The 18,390-nt window shown below is 30.5% G+C and overlaps 1 protein-coding gene across 4 annotated transcripts; it reads right to left on the bottom strand.

Moving 5' to 3' along the window:
* Window positions 1-512: 512 nt before the first annotated feature.
* Window positions 513-9,519, bottom strand: LOC100241535 (protein DETOXIFICATION 24). 4 transcript variants are annotated; one of them, XM_010654862.3, is made up of 10 exons: window positions 7,931-8,300; window positions 7,150-7,803; window positions 6,548-6,797; window positions 5,184-5,725; window positions 2,358-2,444; window positions 2,216-2,272; window positions 1,877-2,115; window positions 1,615-1,733; window positions 1,330-1,416; window positions 513-832 (listed from the first exon to the last, which is right to left on the bottom strand). In XM_010654862.3, exons 3-10 carry the CDS (start codon window positions 6,791-6,793, stop codon window positions 755-757), a joined length of 1,455 nt encoding a protein of 484 aa, XP_010653164.1. In that variant the 5' UTR covers window positions 6,794-6,797; window positions 7,150-7,803; window positions 7,931-8,300; the 3' UTR covers window positions 513-754. The 4 variants fall into 4 exon arrangements, with proteins under 4 accessions (XP_010653164.1, XP_002268005.1, XP_019076989.1 ...); XM_002267969.4 differs by lacking the exons at window positions 7,150-7,803; window positions 7,931-8,300 and adding an exon at window positions 9,290-9,519; XM_019221444.1 differs by lacking the exon at window positions 7,150-7,803 and having other exon boundaries at window positions 7,958-8,302.
* Window positions 9,520-18,390: the final 8,871 nt, after the last annotated feature.

Below are 18,390 nucleotides of genomic sequence, written 5' to 3'. Positions count from 1 at the left end.
TATTTTTTAATTAATTATTTAATCTTTATATATAAGAGTTAAATATTTAAAAATGATTTTAAAATATAATATAAAAATAATTTATTGACTTTAAATCTTATTTTTATTTTTCTTCACTTTTAATTTCGTTCTGATTTTCCTATATGTTTTCTTTTCCTTGTATTTTGCATCAAACTTTTTGAAAACCAAACATAGCCTAAAGAAAATATAAAGAAAAAGTGCTATTTTAAGTTCTTGTCCAACCACATTGGTACATCTCTTAAAGAAAATGTCTCTTACATACACCAACTTTGCCAAATACATTTGATCTAGCATCTTGAACCCCTTGTAACCATTGCAAATTTATTAATACCCCATTCTATTGGTTGATTAGTTATTAGCTAACTATCTTTGAATAGTTGATTTCAAGTCATTTTTGCATTGAGTCAAAATTTAACATATGAAATGATAATTGAACCCTTAGTAATTAAAGTGATATGAGTCTTAATGTAAACAAGCAAAAAGCAAGAAGAGAGAAAAATTCAATCTTAGTTCACTTTTACTAGCCTAATAGGTTAATACAACTTCACTTATCAACATTCAAAAGGATAGATCACTCTTAAATAATCAAAATCATTGATCGGATATTATGATATCTTCTTATATCGAAGATTAATCTAATTAGTATTCTAAATGTCATATGCAAATTCATTCTTATGAAATCAATTTCTTCTTCCATGTTTTGGGTTGAAAGTACTTATATGGTTCACTCTTTTCAGGCTTGAGGCGAGTTTTGGTTTGATTCTGAAGACTCCAAGAGCCACTTATTAAGATGATCAGATGTCTTTTTAACCTGAAAGAAAAATTAATACTTGTTAATATAAAACACTAATTAGATCTTCAATTTTTTTTTTTATCAAAATTAAAGCATTTTATGTTTGATCAAAGCGTCGATAAACTACTTCTACACTCTCAATCTTTATTGTACAACTTCATTTTTCTTTTCTTATCTACAATGTTATTTGTATTTTTTTAACTTTCAAATTCCATACCGTTTGTTTTTTCATTTTTTGCTAACTTATTATTTATTTTTAAAAAATTTTACTGAATAGAAAAAGTCAAATTTTTTGTTGACTTATTACTTGTTTCTTAAAATTTTTGCTAAATAGAAAAAGTCAAAATATTTATTTTTTTTTAATATTAAAAGTAACTTGTTGCTTTTTTTTTAACTTTTTAATACTTAATAAAAATAAAATATTAAAAAAGCAAACAAGTTGATACTTAATACTATCAAACACTATTTAATTTTAAGTTATATTTAAAAAAAAAAAAAAGACAAACCCCACCTACCTGTTCATCCCAATTAGTTCTCCATGTCATAATGGTAAGCACAAGTGTTTGCATCCCTATTCCACACAGTACTCCAATCCACATGCCCTGTAAAAACAAAGAAAAAATTCAAGATAAATGCTGAAAATGTAGGATCAAATGTCATTCAAATTTCATATTTGCTAATTAGGCTACTACCACTAAAGTTAAAGCTCAATACAAGTCAAATGCCACCAAGTTCAATAGATGTTGCATATTTTGACTTGTAAGGATCCAAAGTTTTAGACCTTAATGCACAACTCTTACCCTAACCGAAAGATCGGCGACATAAGCTAGCAAAGCTCCTATTGGAATCCCAACAACATAATAGCAACCAACATTAACGATCCCAACCGCACCTTGCCAACCAGCACCTATAGCCACCCCTGCTAAGAAGAGTTCCAAGATTAAGAAAATAATTTTGATTTTTTCCATCATTTGTAAAAGCATTGTCATGAAGCTCTTAAATCACTCTATTATGTGTGTAAACAATAATTAGTATTATCAGACCAGAGAAACAAACACTTGCCTATGAGTACTGGCTGAACACTGTTAAGCAAGATTGAGAAAGAAAGGAGGACTGAGAGACTTGAAACCATTGTTATTACTTCCTCATCACTTGTAAACAAGTAAGCAATGTCATGACCGAAGACTAAACACAAAACCCAGAAGATTACTCCAATCAATATTGAATTACATAGGATGACTTTAATAGAAAATATTGCAGCTTTAGCATTTCCTCTCCCTAGCTCATTTGCCACCCGCACACTATACAAATAAAAACATAAAGAAGTTTGTTGTAAGGGAAATAAGTAACTGAAACACTAAAGAGAAAGGAAGCAAGTGATTCTGGTAATAGAAGTCATACCATGAGGCACCTACGAAACCAAGGCATAGCATCAATTCCCAGGTATTAATATTAATACTGCAAAGTCAATAAATTAAAACCCAAGTTGCTTAGTAATGTGAAACGAAAAAATAAATGAAACAAGATTTGGACAAAACCTTACCAAATTGAGAAGGCAGAGATGGCAATGGATGCATCTTTCAAATACCCGGCCACTAAGAGTACAACAGCATTGTACCACAACTCTAAGCTGTCGAAGATTTTAAAACGAATGATAATTAGGATGTCATAGCTCTATCATAAGATGTATTATGAATGTGATTTACCCATACAGCTAAAGAAGAATAAAAATAATTTTAGGTCTTTCAAAATCCCATCTAAGTGAAAACAACTGACTTTTATTTTGGCGAAGTCTAAGTTAATCTTTAGGCTATTATGATGTTTTTTCACCTAAATATTAAATAGTTGTAGTTGATCATAGTAGGGTTATGCATTCTGTAGTTGGTTTACATATTATTCAACTATATATAGGAATTTCATTAGTGTTCGGATTTGTTCCCTGCGGTTGGGCCTAGTAGGGCTCAAATATTCCTAGTTGATTCTAAGAACATCTATTAGATTTGAGACATCACTCAATTATGTCCGTCTATATGATTCATTTATATGTAGGAAATACTATAGGATTAGTTTCCAAGAAGCCCAATAAACTCTACAATAAGTGGATTCCAATGGGTTTTAAGGCTTCACTCAAGCCATGTGTGTCTTTATACACGGGTGTGTTTCTAGTGCCAAGCAAAAGGATATACAACATCTTAGTGAGGAAACATATACAACATAGGAGTACATATAGTTTAGTTAGACAGAACAGGAAGGCATATTAGACCATCTCATAGGTATAATTTTGTACTTTGGCTACTTATGCACTTAGTATGGTGGAAAGTATTGAGGAAGAGGAACCTCATGCTTATCTTAAACCTAGTAAAGAGCCTACACAATGAACTGTTGCTATAAGGAAGGAGATTAAAATCTTTTCAAAAGAAAATCATTGGTTGCAAATATGCCTTCAAAAGAAATAATTAAAGGAATTCTAGGATTGGAGGATACCACTTTATAGGTTCGAAGAATGGTTGGTGACAAACGGTTACACACAAAAAGATGGTTTGGGCCTCAATCAAGTATCTTACCCCATAATGAAACATAGCCCAATCATATGAAGTTAGAGCAGCTTGATATTAGAGCCATTTTTCTAAATGATGAGTTGGTAGAATAGATTTATGTTCATCAACATGAGAAATTTGTTCTTATAGTCTCTGATATAGAATGAATCTTTCTTAAGCACAGAAGCAATATACTTAAATTTAGAAATGTAGTTGAGAATACACTCCTCACTTGCTATATAGTTGCAATTACACTCATATATAGAAAATATAGTCTTTAGGATTAGGCTGATAGTTACAGCAGTCATCCTTTTTTATTTTCTCTCTCTCACTTTCTTCTTCTCTACTTTTTTCCTTTCTACCAAACAGCTGGTTTCCATCACTACTGACTTCTGTTTTCACAATGATTTCCTCTAGCTCATTTCTAAAACAGGATCTAAAATTCTTCCACTTTTCTATCCATTTTCTTAGACCTTCCAACACATGCAAAATTCAATATCCTTATAGTTATCTCTTTTCTGTCATGGATATCAGTAAAGAGCTTTCCTTCCACTTCTTGAGTTGGAACCTGACAAAGGTCTTTTTTCGCATAACTTTATATCCCTTCCAACCCTGGGAATGGACTTCCATCCATCATATCTTAAAATCCTCAAACAAGTTTATTGAACCACATGATTTTTGCACCAGGAATTGGTGCCCAAAAGGGGGATTTAGAAGGTCATAGGAGGAACATCAAACAGCTGCGAGCCACAGGTAATTCAAATCATCCATCTTGAATCTGATAGAAAGGGAGTAAAGAACCTTTTGAATTTGCCTAATCCTACACCACTCCAGAATACCAAAGCATAACCACACCTCCTGAAGCATAACAGAGCCTATTTCTTATACCTAGCTTCTCGAATACTCAACATCATTTTTCTGTTCACCATTTCTAGTTTGGTCACTGGAATCATGACTAGATCTGGAGACAGTTTCCCGAGGAATCATAATGGTCCTCCTACAAACCAAATGCCTCAAATTCTAACTCAGAATCTTGGTTAAGAAAATAAAGATTTCAAAGCCATCTAATCTAAAAGATAGATATATATAATATTTCCAATCCCCCACTCTTTGCCTTTAAATGACTTGGGATCTCCTTTGGAGATATCTAATCTTTATAGACAAAGAACCCGAATCCAACCCATCAAAACCATTATATCATCATACAAGAAAATTTTAAGATGGGCCAAAGCATGAAAAAATTTGTTTACCTCTAGCCTCAAGGATCATAACCCAGAGGAACAAGTATGAATACAAAGAAATGAATAAGGATATTGTAAGAGTTTAACCCTCTAGAGCAAAGAACATTAGAAATAGAAGGATCACTAAAGAAAATTGGAAGGCTGCCAATAAACTCTTCACTCACAGAAATAGCAATATCGGTTAGAGATATAATACAGGCTAGCATCCATAATTATGGACCAGAAGATGGAGCATTACCATATGTTTTAAAAGGTATCTTCTGATTTGGTCATACTAAGTTCCTCAACAAGTTTTGGGCTCCATTCCTGTTACCACATATCTGGTTTAGAAGCTTCTTCAAAGTCTAGATTACAACCGAAGCTAGGATAAGAATATGCTTCATCTAGTTTTCTATCTTTGGCACTTAACTAGTGTTTTCATTGTACTTAATTTTTCTATAAAATATGGTATCCTTAGTTTGTAAATTCCACTTGAAATTATTATCATGTAAATGTATTTCCTTACAATGATCTCTTGTTAATGAGAGAAAAGCATATATGAAACAAGAGGAAAAAAAGTACAGAAACTGAAATTTTTTTATCAGGGGTTACCAAAGCATAAAACCGGAGGACACAGAGAGCTTTATAACAGGCAGTATGTCAGTGAAGGCAGCGCTGCTTAATCCTCTCCATGTTTTAGGGCACCAACCTCCAAAGACGTACACAGACTCTCCGATGACCATTGACCAAGAAGATATGGTCAATGCACTCATTGCTCCAGGAATCCCTAAGTTCAATTTGATCACAAAGAGCCAGGACAACAATACATGAAGCACAAATGACGCAGCAGATACCCATGCAACAATCATGTTCTTGAGTTGAGCTTGTAAAAACATTTGGAGGGTCATGCTAAACACAAGGTAGTAGAGAAAGGGAAGGAACCACAGAGAGAAACTTCTAACAGCTATTGCTATGTCGTCTTCCTGACCGAGCAATTTGAATATGGAAGTCGCAAAGATGAACAAAGGGGCCATAATTGTGGCCATAGTCACATCAACAAGCCATGATCTCTGCAAGTATATACCCATCATATGATACTGCTTTGCTCCAAATGCTTGCCCACAGAGAGTTTCAGTTGCACTTGACATGCCCACCTGCAAAAAGAAAAAATCACAAACAAGAAGAGAAGAAAAAAGAAAAGAAAATTAAGCCTTGTATTAAGATGTGTATGTAAGAGCTAATTGTTTCTTATGACAATGCATTAAAGGATAGACAAACATGGGAATACATATCCCATCTGGAGAATATGGCTATTTATAATCAAATAATAAATTCATATATAAAGTTTCTTCACATGCAACCCAAACCGTGCCTCTGCCTCCAGCGTCTCTCTAACCAACTCCAAAGAAGATGAAAAAAGAAAAATGAAAAAGAAAAAAATAAAAAAACAGAATAGTTTCAACAATTTTAAAGTTATAGTATTTAGGATATGAGGATTATAGACTTATATTTCTGGTTTTGGTAGATGGAAATTGTGTGGCACAGCATCACACTACTGTCCCCTCAACATGGTGAGCTAGAGCTTTGTGGAGAATATTAAGCATGGGAAAGAAAGACTCCTAAGTTTTTTTCCTTCTTTGGAAACAATAGAAAATGAGACCCTCCCAATATGCACGAACAAAGACTTGTCTTTGCAAGGGAGGAGGTGATGATCAGGATGATTGACTCGGGAAGCCCTTGGATTAATGTCCTAAGTCCTTTTTCACAAATCCAAGAACATGAGTCAATAAATTTCATTTTCAAATAAAAATGTCGACCTTGTTTTTCTTTGTTTTTGATGGAATTTATAGGTAAAAATGAATCAATTGAGATGTTTTATGTGGTAAACACCTTGGAAAGTTATATGAGTCTACTAAATGTGGTTTTTGTAAACACCTTATAAAACGAAGGGACATGAAGTATAAGCAAGAAGTTACCAGTATCCCATTGCAAAAGCGCACAAGGATGGTTTGTGTAAGTGCAAAGGCGGAGAGATCTAGTTGGCTAATGTGACCAATAAATGCCTGTGTCACAACCAGCATTCCAAAGGCAGTAATTCTAGATAGCATAGCAGGAAATGTGATCCTCCATGCCTTCTTCGATTCTTCCCAAATTCTCCATTTCAAATCAGTTGGACCTTCTGTTTCTGAACCGAGAAGCCTCTCTTCCATGTTGTTATCCATGATCCTGTCATAAGAACATGAATAAGGAAATATAATAGGTTAATTAGAATCATGGTTTAAGCTTTTATTTGATAAATTATCAAATTCGAGATGTGTGTAATATATCCCATGTATAATCTTATTGTAGAACTGACATCACAAAAATTTATTGGTTTCTGAAACTGAAGTTACACACTAAATAAAGAGTTCATGAACACTATAATACTCTGGAATTTTGAAATTCAAGATTATAATAGTTGGTTTCTCTCTTATTTCCACAGGGAACGGAGTTTGAAGTATCTCTTAGCACTTGTAACTAAAACCTATAGTCATTGATAGATTGAAACCTAAACGCTCTAAGGTTAGTATGTGCCTACCTTCTCAAATAAAATCTTCATTGGTAGCCATAGTTTAGAGCAGGCATGCAGCAAGTTGGGCTTCATTTCCTTGCACCCATTTCCAAATAATTCTCTGATGGAACTCCTCTATATATAGATATACACTTCAACAGACTTTCCATCTTGTTTGAAGAAAAAACATCCCATTGTACGAGTTTTTCTAGTGTTTAGTAGGACGAAAGTGCTTTACTTTTAGCTTCAATTAATCCTGAAAAATATTTGATGCCATAAGCATGCTTGCCCTTTCAGCTTGGCCTGCATGAATTGAACCTTCTTCCTCATCACATCATCAACTTGTGAAAGTTTCCGAATGTTTCCATACTAAAAGAGACTTATTGAGAATACATGGCAGGTATACACACCTTCCCATAGCCATGAAGTGGTAAATTAACCTCTTCCATCATGTTCTTTACTCAATCCTATAATGAAATTACCTCCTTCCATGGCCCCATAATATATTTTATGATAAGCTGCTTACCTTGACACCTCTCTAATAGTTTTGCTATATCAGTGACTAAGAATAAAGTCCAGTTATTTCCTCTATTCTATGCTTGTGCACAGCAAAACTATACTCCAACCAATTTCAATAAGCATCCCACCTCTTATTTGCGTATACTTTCAATCCAAGAGCTTCTGTTCAGATAGAAAATATGGAGAGCTAGTTATTTGTGTATCAATTTGCACAGCAACAAAGCAATTCTAAGAAAAGAAGAAAAAGAGATGGATAAATCTTGGGGTCTCATCAGGATAAACATTTTACCTACAAGATTTGTCTATTGAAACTCACCATTCGGTGCCATTCCCGAACAACATGCAAACTAAACACCATGATCCATGATGATCAAGAAGGAAAAGATAGATAAATCTTGGGATCTCATCAAGCCAAATGTTTTATGTAGAAGATTTTCTTTGGCTGGACGGAGATTGGCTCTCAAGTGCAAAGGCAGAAGGGAGCTTGACTACAAAACCCACCCAATCCAGCAGGGGTATCAATTGAGTCTCACCATCCAATCCCATTCTCCAGCAACATGCAAACTAAACTCCATGAACCATGGTCATTAAGCATCATGAGGTGCTTTCTGTTGCAACAGAGGATCTAGATTCCCATCTTGTGGGTTGCCTTTAGAAATCATGCTAGATAAGCACTTTAGACACTTGTCATAGGCATGTTCTTTCTATAGAAAAGGAACCCGCATCCCATTGTTGGTTTCGACGTACTTTCTATTTTCTACTTTTAAAATCAGAAAATACTAGTAACAATTTTTCGAGACTTGAAAAAGTAATAATTTCAAAACTATTTTTTAAAAAAAAAAATTGAGGTATAAAAAAAAAATTATTACCCCAAAATTTAAAATTTCTGAAAGTGATTTTTAAAGATGGAAAACGAATCTATACTTTTTTTGACAAGATATTCTACTTTTTATAGAAATATCTAATTTAAAAAAAAAAAAAAAAGAAAAAAGGAGACATCCAAACGAACTAATGGATGAGATTTAGCTAATTCGATGATTAAAAGATCTCATCTACATTTCTTTCCTGTTCCTTTTCTATCATCATATATGCCTTCAACCACCTAAGAAAGAATGGTTTAAGTTCAGTTGTATTCCAATCATGTAAATGTTAAGAACCTCTAGAAATGAGAATAATCAAACGATGAACATATATCATTAGTGAGACCTAAAAGGAACAAAACAGCAAATTTTCCTCACTATTCTCTGTATCTTATCAGAACTCTTGGTTTTTGAAGCGCACAGAACAGACATAAAAACAAGATTACACACAGAATACTGGGCATTTGTGAAAACAGAGTGTATGCAAGTCATGAATGACAGTTGCATACCACACAATTAGTACATAAGGCCAAAACAACTATAAATACCATATGGGTCGTCCAAAACTATGAATATGTTTGGATGCATTTGAAAAAAAAAAGGGCAGATAGCTAGACTCATTCAATAAACTACATACACCATCTGGGTCATTAAAAACAAAAAAAAAATTAAATAAAATGAAAAAGGGCACTCAAGTGGTGCTACGAGTGTCACTGACTGAAAGAGTTTCTTCAGTTCAAAACTCTCCAAAACTTCACTCCAGAAAATAGAAGTTGTCCTCTTCTCACCTGGGTTGAACTCTTGTTGCAAGTCAAGGAGTGTTGAGATAATCTTGGCTTCACTCTTCAGGCTCCTGAAGAATGGGAGAGATGAGGGGGAGAGAAGAGGCACTTTGCATACTGGGTTGTCACACAGATTATGAGACTGAGACAGACAGACAGACAGACATACCGACGGAGAGGGAGAGATAGGGAGAGATTACCCCTTTTTCTTTCCACTTTTTACAATGTAAATTATAGTGACTAATAATTGAAGTGTAAGCTTTTTCATGTTGGACTCCTTCATCTTTCTCACAATTTGAAATTTCTATTTTTTTAATAATATTATAAAAATAATCATTTCAAAAGACAATAAAGGCGAACCCATAGGACTTTTCTCAATAGTACGGTAATTTAAAAAAGTTATGCTTAAATTATTGTAGTAAAAGAAGTTATTACAAATATATGGTAGTTTTTGCCACATAGGAGAGAGGAGAGATGGTGAACGGATAAATTTTTTTAAAACCAAAATCATCTTTTCAAGGCTCTTTTCAAACAAAGGGAACTCGTCTCTTGAAGAGACGAGTTCCATGAAAAAATATATATATATTTTTAAAAAAAAATCCCAAATTAAAAAGAAAAATCCTCAAAAAAAAAACAATTCCTCAAGGAAACTCGTCTCTTCAAGAGACGAGTTCCCATTAAAATATATATATATGTATATATATATATATATATATATATATATTTAAAAAATTCCCAAATTAAAAAAAGAAAAAAGAAAAAAAACAATTGCTCAATGGAACTCGTCTATTCCCATGAAAAAAAATATTTTTTTTTTTAAATTCCCAAATTATTAAAAAAAAAACAACTCTTTAAGAGACGAGTTCCATAAATATATATATATATATATATATATATATATATATATTTTTAAATTCCCAAATAAAAAAAAATAAAAAGAATTCAAGGGAACTCGTCTCTTCAAGAGACGAGTTCCCATGGAAAAAAAATATATTTTTTTTTAAAATATATATATATATATATATATATATATATATATATATATATATATATATTTAAAATAAATTCTCAAATTAAAAAAAAAAAAAAGGAATTTCCCCCATGGAAAAAAATATTTTTTTTAAATATATATATATATATATATATATATATATATATATATTAAAAAATTCCCAAATTGAAAAAAAAAAAAAAAAACAATTCCCAAATATTTTTTTTTATTTGGGAATTTTTTTTAATATATATATATTTTCATGGAAGTTTCCTTGAGGAAATTTCTTTTTTTTTTTTTTAAATTTGGGAATTTTTTTTTTCCATGGCGAATTGTTTTTTTTTTCATTTGGGAATTTAAAAAAAAAAAAAATCATGGAACTCGTCTCTTGAAGAGACGAGTTCCCTTGTGGAAATTTTAAAAAAAAAAAATTTGGGAATTTTTTTTATGGGAACTCGTCTAGACGAGTTCCCTTGAGGAAATTCCTTTTTTTTTTTTTTTTTGTTAAATTTGGGAATTTTTTTTTAAAATATATTTTTTTTAAAAAAATATATATATTTTTTAAAAATATATATATATTTTTTCCATGGGAACTCGTCTATTCAAGAGACGAGTTCCCTTGAGGAAATTTGGGAATTTTTTTTTAAAAATATATATATTTTTTTAAATATTTAAGAGACGAGTTCCCTTGAGGAAATTCCTCTTCTTTTTTTTCTTTTTTTCTTTTTTTTAAATTTGGGAATTTTTTTAAAAATATATATATATTTTTAAAAAAAAAATCCATGGGAACGAGTTCCCTTGAGGAATTCCTTTTTTTTTTTTTTTTTTTAATTTGGGAATTTTTTTAAATAAAAAATATATTTTAAAAAAAATTATTTTTTTTCCATGGGAACTCGTCTCTTGAATAGACGAGTTCCTTTGAGGAATTGCTTTTTTTTTTTTTTTAAATAATTTAGGAATTTTTTAATTTTTTTTTTAATAATTTAGGAATTTTTTTAAATATATATATATATATATATATATATATATTAATGGGAACTCGTCTCTTGAAGAAACGAGTTTCCTTGAGGAATTGTTTTTTTTTTTTAGGAATTTTTTTTTTTATTTTGGGAATTTTTTTTTCCATGGGAACTCGTCTTTTGAAGAGACGAGTTCCCTTGAGGAATTTTTTTTTTTTTTTAATAATTTAGGATTTTTTTATATATATAATTTGGGAATTTTTAAAAAAAATATATATATATATTTTTTTCATGGAACTCGTCTCTTCAAGAGACGAGTTCGGAATTGTTATTTTATTTTATTTTTTAAATTGGGAATTTTTTTGATAAAAAATATATATATATTTTTTCATGGAACTCGTCTCTTGAAGAGACGAGTTCCCTTTGTTTGAAAAGAGCATTGAAAAGATGATTTTGGTTTTAAAAAAATTTATCTGTTCATCATTTCTCCTCTCTCCTATCTCCTCTCTCCTATGTGGCAAAAATTACCATATATTTGTAATAACTTCTTCTAATACAATAATTTAAGCATAACTTTTTTAAATTACCGTACTATTGAGAAAAGTCTCGAACCCATACATACAAAGAGGTCGACTTGTTTGAATGGCCTTTTTCGCGATTTTCATATATCATCAAGCCCAACTGTCAGACATGTTCGCCTCACCAACCGAACCAAATGTGATTTAACATTTAATATATATATTTTTAAATAAATTAATTTTAATTATATTAGGATGTATTTTTTAATAAATAAAATATAAAAAAAATATAAATTTATAAATAAAATTTTCAATATTTCTAAATAAAAGGTATTAAATATATTTTTATTTTAATATTAATATATTTTCTAGCCCCTTATATTACTCATCATCATGTATTAATTTCTTTCTTAAAATAACTTCAATGTATATATTATTGTTTTTATTATTTTTTAAAATTTTAATTAATTTTCGGTCATTGATATTTTAATTTTGTTAAAATATTCATCAATATTTTTTTTTGGTATATTTCGATATTTTTGTAAAATCCAACTACCAATATATTTCTAAAAATCAATTTTTTCATCTTTAGTTAGAGACATATCTGTGTGTAATAGAATATTAGTTGCACTTATGTTAAATATCCTTATAATATAAATTTTGAAATTATAATGTTTCACTTGGCATAAAAGGAGAAAGTTCATGACATTATATAAGTGTAAGCTCTTCTTAATCTTATAAATATATTTTAAAATCATAAAAACCATTTTAAAAAACAAATAACATCTACACGATTGGATGCATGTTGTTATAAATGGTATCAAAGTCGATCCATAACCTCAATATGTAAGTTTATTTAGTAATTTTAGAGCTCTCAAATGCTTGAATTTTTTTATTTTTCATAGTTTCGAGAAGACATCTATTACGTACATTTTGTCATCATTATTTGTTTGAAAAGCACATCCTTAAATTTTAGTTTAAATTTTGTTTAAAGTTTGATTTAAAATTTCATAGTTCAATGGTCGAATGGGTAATTGAACGGTGATTACATTTTTATAAGGTAATTTATATATCATTAAAAATAAAAATAATGATAAGGAATAAAAATATATATAAATAAGTAAAAATTTTAAACATATTTCGCTATTTTATCATCATTAAGATCATGTAAGGCACTTGATCGTGCTGAGAACCAATCAATGTCCCCATCTCACTTTTCAACTTTCCTACCCGTCTTGAGTGATAAATTGGCCTATGGAATTAAATTCAGTTCCTAGTTTTTCCCATAGCCTTAGGCAAGTCTAGGTTCCATGACTCCTTTTCTTGGAATAAGGCAAACCTGTGGAAAGTATAATAAAAAAATTATAAAAATAAGTAAACATACCAATGAAGTTGAGAAATTCATAACTTTTTTTTATTATACTAACAATAGTCAAATCAAAACAGCCAAAAAGGACCTCACATAGCAGAAGTACTACTAGGTGGAGAGTAGTAGGTGGGGGTTAAGAAGTACTACTAGGTGGAGAGTAGTAGGTGGGGGTTAGGACTATAAAGAACCTAACATGTCTCGTACTCTTTCTTTTTGAAATGTCATATCTATCATCCAAAGCAAAAAGATATATAATTTCATATAAATCATATGAATGTGACTCATGTGGCATGCTTTGGCTTACCAAAAAAATTAGCTACAGGGTGCCCCTAATCATTATAATTATTAAATCCGCTTTCAATACCTTTATCTCCATGTGATAGTACAGTATCAATATTTATAGTTTTTTCATGGAGCATCATTTTTATTCATGGATCGAATCGATCTATCATAGTTTTAGTTCAGTTCGAACATTTAGGCCAAAAAGTGTTTGAACCGGAATTAGGTCGATGAAACTGATGTCTGATCGGTGAACCGGATAAATCGGACGATTCCCTCTTAATCGTCTGGTTCAACTTTTTTTATTTTTCCACTGTTGTCGTCCCCTGCATGCAAGACCCCCACCTTGCGCTGGAAAAGCCCCCTCTCGTCATCCCCCGTCGTTGGAAAAGCACTCCGTGCTGCAAAGCCACCCCCGTGACCCTGTTGGAACTCCCACCCTAAGCTGTAAAAGCCCCTCCTCCTTGTCGTCCCCCGCCGGTAGAACCCCCACCCCCTTGCAAAGCCACCCTCCCCACCCCACGCACCGGAAACCCCACCGCGACCCTACTAGAAAAGCCCCCCTCCCACTTCCCTCGCCGTCTATCACAGACAGGACCCCACCATTCCTACAAAGCCACCCTCCTACCCCAGCACTAGAAACCCCACCCCCACCCCTCGCGACCTTGTCGGAACCCTCTTCTCCTTTTTGCAGGACCCCACCCATCCCTGTCCTCCTACGACTTTGCTGGAAAACCCCCCTACGTGACCTACCAAAACCCTCTTCCCCTTTTTGCTTGCCCCTCTCCTCCCTTCTTCCAGATTTTTTTTTTTTTTTAACTCGTCTCATTATTATTTTTACTTCGGGATGTTTAAAACTTATGATTTTAATTTAAATTAATAAAAACATTACAATTTTAAATAAAATTTGATTTTAAAATAAGTTTTTTATTGAAAAATAAATATTAAATTTTTAATTAAAATTATGATTTTAATTTAAATTTCTAATTTAAAACTGATTTTATGATTTTCAAATAAAATTTTAATTTTTAAATAATATATAAATTATTATTTTTATTTTTATAAGTATTTTAAATTTTAATAATTTATAAATTATATATTTATGACATTACCGGTTCGACCACCCAATCAATGATATCATTAATGACCAAGTCATGCATACGATAATGAATATCATCTAGTACATTTTGTTGATATAGCTCTTGATCAACATAAGAAACCCCCTCGTTTATAGATAAATTCCTTAAGCTTGTCATTTTATAACAATATGTCAATTTGAGTCATTTGAATTTCACACCTAGGATACTTGTTTTGCTAGAAAAGCAAGCACAAGAGGTCTATTTGTTAATAATATGATGCAAAATTCAGACAAGTGTAACCATATTCATAAATTTTTCCTCCTTTAATATTCATTACATTCCACAAATCCCACTCGAACAAAAAGGCTTTATTCCCACTAAGATAATGAAGCTCAACTATATCAGTTAACACCCCATAGTAGGAAACGTTAGTCGTAACTAGATTCATAGCTCTTGTACTTAAAAACTTGATGTTTTTACAATTACAACAACTTCACTATTTTGAATTTTTCTTCTCTTTTCACGTTCCTCAGTGTGGAATTTGAATCCATTAACAAAATAACCTTTATAACATGTTATTGATGTATTTGGACCATGAGCTAGTGCTAATAGATGATAAAACATTTTGTTTTCATTTAGCATTTGTATTATACTTATAAATCCAAAAGATATGATAGTTAATATGTATAATTTGAATGTTGATAAAATAAACTAGATAAAGGACTATACTTACATGTTTTTGAAACTAATTAATAAACCCTTTGGTGTAAATTATACCTCTTTCTCGATCACGTATATGAATTTTAGCCCTAATGGATTGTTTGAGCTCTCTAAAATAGAATGTTAATTTAATAATTAAGAAATCAATAATTTAATTAATTGTTTGCATGATAATTTAGACAAAATAAAAGTTTATTGAAACAAATTTCTTATTTAATAAAAGGTATCACTTATTCATAATTGGTTAACATGTATAGATGTGCTTGTGACAACTCCTTTAAGCTCATTACAACTTACAAGACATGTCGACTTTCCTAGAGAATGTCCCATGCATTTGAAAATTGATAAACCTCCAACTATTGTTTCATTCAAATTGATGTAGTTCCTCTCCTCACAATTAAACTTGGTTTTAACATCATACAAAAACCTCGAACAAAATGTTGTACATTCTTCTACTATATATCAATCTACAATTGAACCTTCAAGATGACTCTTATTATGCTCGTAAGACAATAATGTGCATAAATAACTATTATTAATCAAATTTAATTAACAATTAGACATTTGCATGAACCACATTCAAGAAATAAATATAAGGTTCACAAAATCACAATATACCACTTAATAGGATACATTCATTGATATTCCACTAATGCAACAACCTTTGCTTCACTTGCAAGATGAATAGGTAAATACATCATAACATCGAAAAATGATGGAGGGAATATCCTTTCTAATTTGCAAATTGTTACTATTATATCATTTGCAAGGTATTCTAACCAATTTGTTCTCAACACTTTGGAGCATAATTTCTAAAAAGAACTACATAATTAGTACTTAATTTAATAGTAAGGTTGATCATCTTAATATTGCATTTGATGTGTATGAACTTGGTAAGTTACATTTTATCATTGCATCAATTTCTGTGTTTGATTCCTCAATGATCATTCATCAAAAAATAGTTTTCAATAGTAAATGATTAAAAAAAAACCAAATATATTTTATTGAGTTATCATTTATTAAAGAACAACACTTATTATTAAATTCTTTAACAATCAAGAGATTTTTTTTTTGTCTTCATAAGATGAAACCATCCAATCGAATGGTATATGCTTAGATAGCAAGATGTATGACACCTTCAAATAGGGATGATAAAATTTGATCTATACGATTCCATAATTCAAACCAACATGTTTTTTGTTATTTAACAATCATATTGATTTTGAATAAATAAATCAACTAATTCACAAACATATCAAGTTTAAGGTTAATCATATTGGCTCAAATAAAACTTGACTCGACTTAATTATTAAATAAGACTTGATTAATTAATAGGTTACACATTAATGTATTATCTAATTGATATATAAGTTGTATTTGGGTGTATGCTTTTACTCTGATTACTTGATATGAGCATTTTGATACTTAAAAATTAGTAAGATGATAGAGAGTCTTCCCATTTGATTTGTCCACCCAATTAATAAAAAATAAAAACATAAATGCCTGCATATAAAGAAAGAGTGTGCCTTCAAAACAAATGATAATGATAAGTCAATGCATACCAATTATTATGTTGAGAAAGCATGGTCACTATGACATTAAATAGAGTATGGCTGCATATTAATCAAGATATTAGTGACCATATTAGGCCACTTGTCACATTGTTATCTTACATTTTAAGATCAAATTATTGAATAAAAGGCCTTTTTTTTTTTTTTTTTTTTTTTATACCATGGGCTTTAGCGTTGGGTACGTTTGAGCATGATTTTAAAAAGGGTTAAAAACACTTTCTAATAATGAAAATATTTTAGAAATCACTTTTTTGATATATAATACCGTAGAAGGGAAAAATGTAACTTTTTAGAATTTATCATATACACAATTAAATTAATTATGGATAATTGGAAAAATTAGATGTTCATAATTAATTTAAGTTGTGGCCAAATAAAAAATTACCACATGTATGAAACATATAATGAAGTAACATCCAAAGCAAAATAAAAGTTTTCATTTGCCAATAACTCCATCAACTAAATTATAACACAATCACATGTTGAATAAAAATAAATAAATAAAGAATTTGGTAGTTAAAATATAACTACCATAATAATAAAAATTATGGACTTGATAATCAAAAAATAATTATTAACTCTTATTAAAAATAAAATAAAAAATATCCAAATATAATTTTCTAAATTTTCAACATATTAATTGTAATTAAAGAATGATATACTAAGAGTCAATGTCACCCAAATATGTCTTAAAGTCTCCTTAAATATTAATTTAATTAACTAATTATATTTGTAAAGGATCATAAAACTATCCAAATATGTTCCTCTTAATCTGTATAAATATGGGACTCTTTATCTTTCAAAATTATACTAATAGAACATTGTAAGACTTCCACACTTGAGAAGAATTCGAGAAAGGTCTGGTTGAGGATTTAGAAAAAAAAAAATCAAAACCTTTGAAGATTCAAAGATCAAGTTTGAAGATTTGAAGGAAAAACAAGTTCGAAGATTCAAAGGAAGAACAAGTCCAAAGATTCAAAGGAAGAACAAGTTTGAAGATTTGAAAAATCAAGTTTGAAAATTAAAAAATCATGTTTAAAATTTTGATGATTAAGTTTGAGGCATCTTCAATCGAAAATTAAGCATTTGTGTCCTTGGTGAATGTGAGCCAAGCCAAAGTCTGAGTCCAACCCAAGACAAGTCAAGGTCTAACCTTGGGATCAAGACAAACCGAAGTCTAGATTCAAGCTTAACACATGCCCAGGTTCAAACTAAGTCAAAGCCCAAGTCAAGTTCCTTCTCGGAAAAACTAGAAAACTAAATAGAGAATGTAAAACATTCCTTTAGATTAATCAAATTCAATTTGGAAATTAATTTATCTTATAGAGAAACTTGTGTATTCAAATTTCTAGCACGCTCGATAGGATAATCTTTATCTCTCATCTATTCTTTACAAGTCAAAAATCTCTACATGGATTCCAAGACAAGTTCTAGCCTCATAACTTGAAACTCTAAGTCATTTTTCATAGAAGAAGACAATAAGAGTGTGTTTGAGAGTGTTTTTATTTGAATTTCTTTATCAAGTGCATCTTCATGAAGTACTACAAGTATTTTTCTTTCTTTTTAGTAGTTTTTTTTTATTTTTTTATTTTGGCAAATGTCTAATTTTTTTTTTTCCAAA

The sequence above is a fragment of the Vitis vinifera genome, chromosome 8 (genome assembly GCF_030704535.1).
Source record: "Vitis vinifera cultivar Pinot Noir 40024 chromosome 8, ASM3070453v1".
Taxonomy (NCBI): domain Eukaryota; kingdom Viridiplantae; phylum Streptophyta; class Magnoliopsida; order Vitales; family Vitaceae; genus Vitis; species Vitis vinifera.
This window is presented reverse-complemented; position numbering and strand designations above follow the sequence as displayed.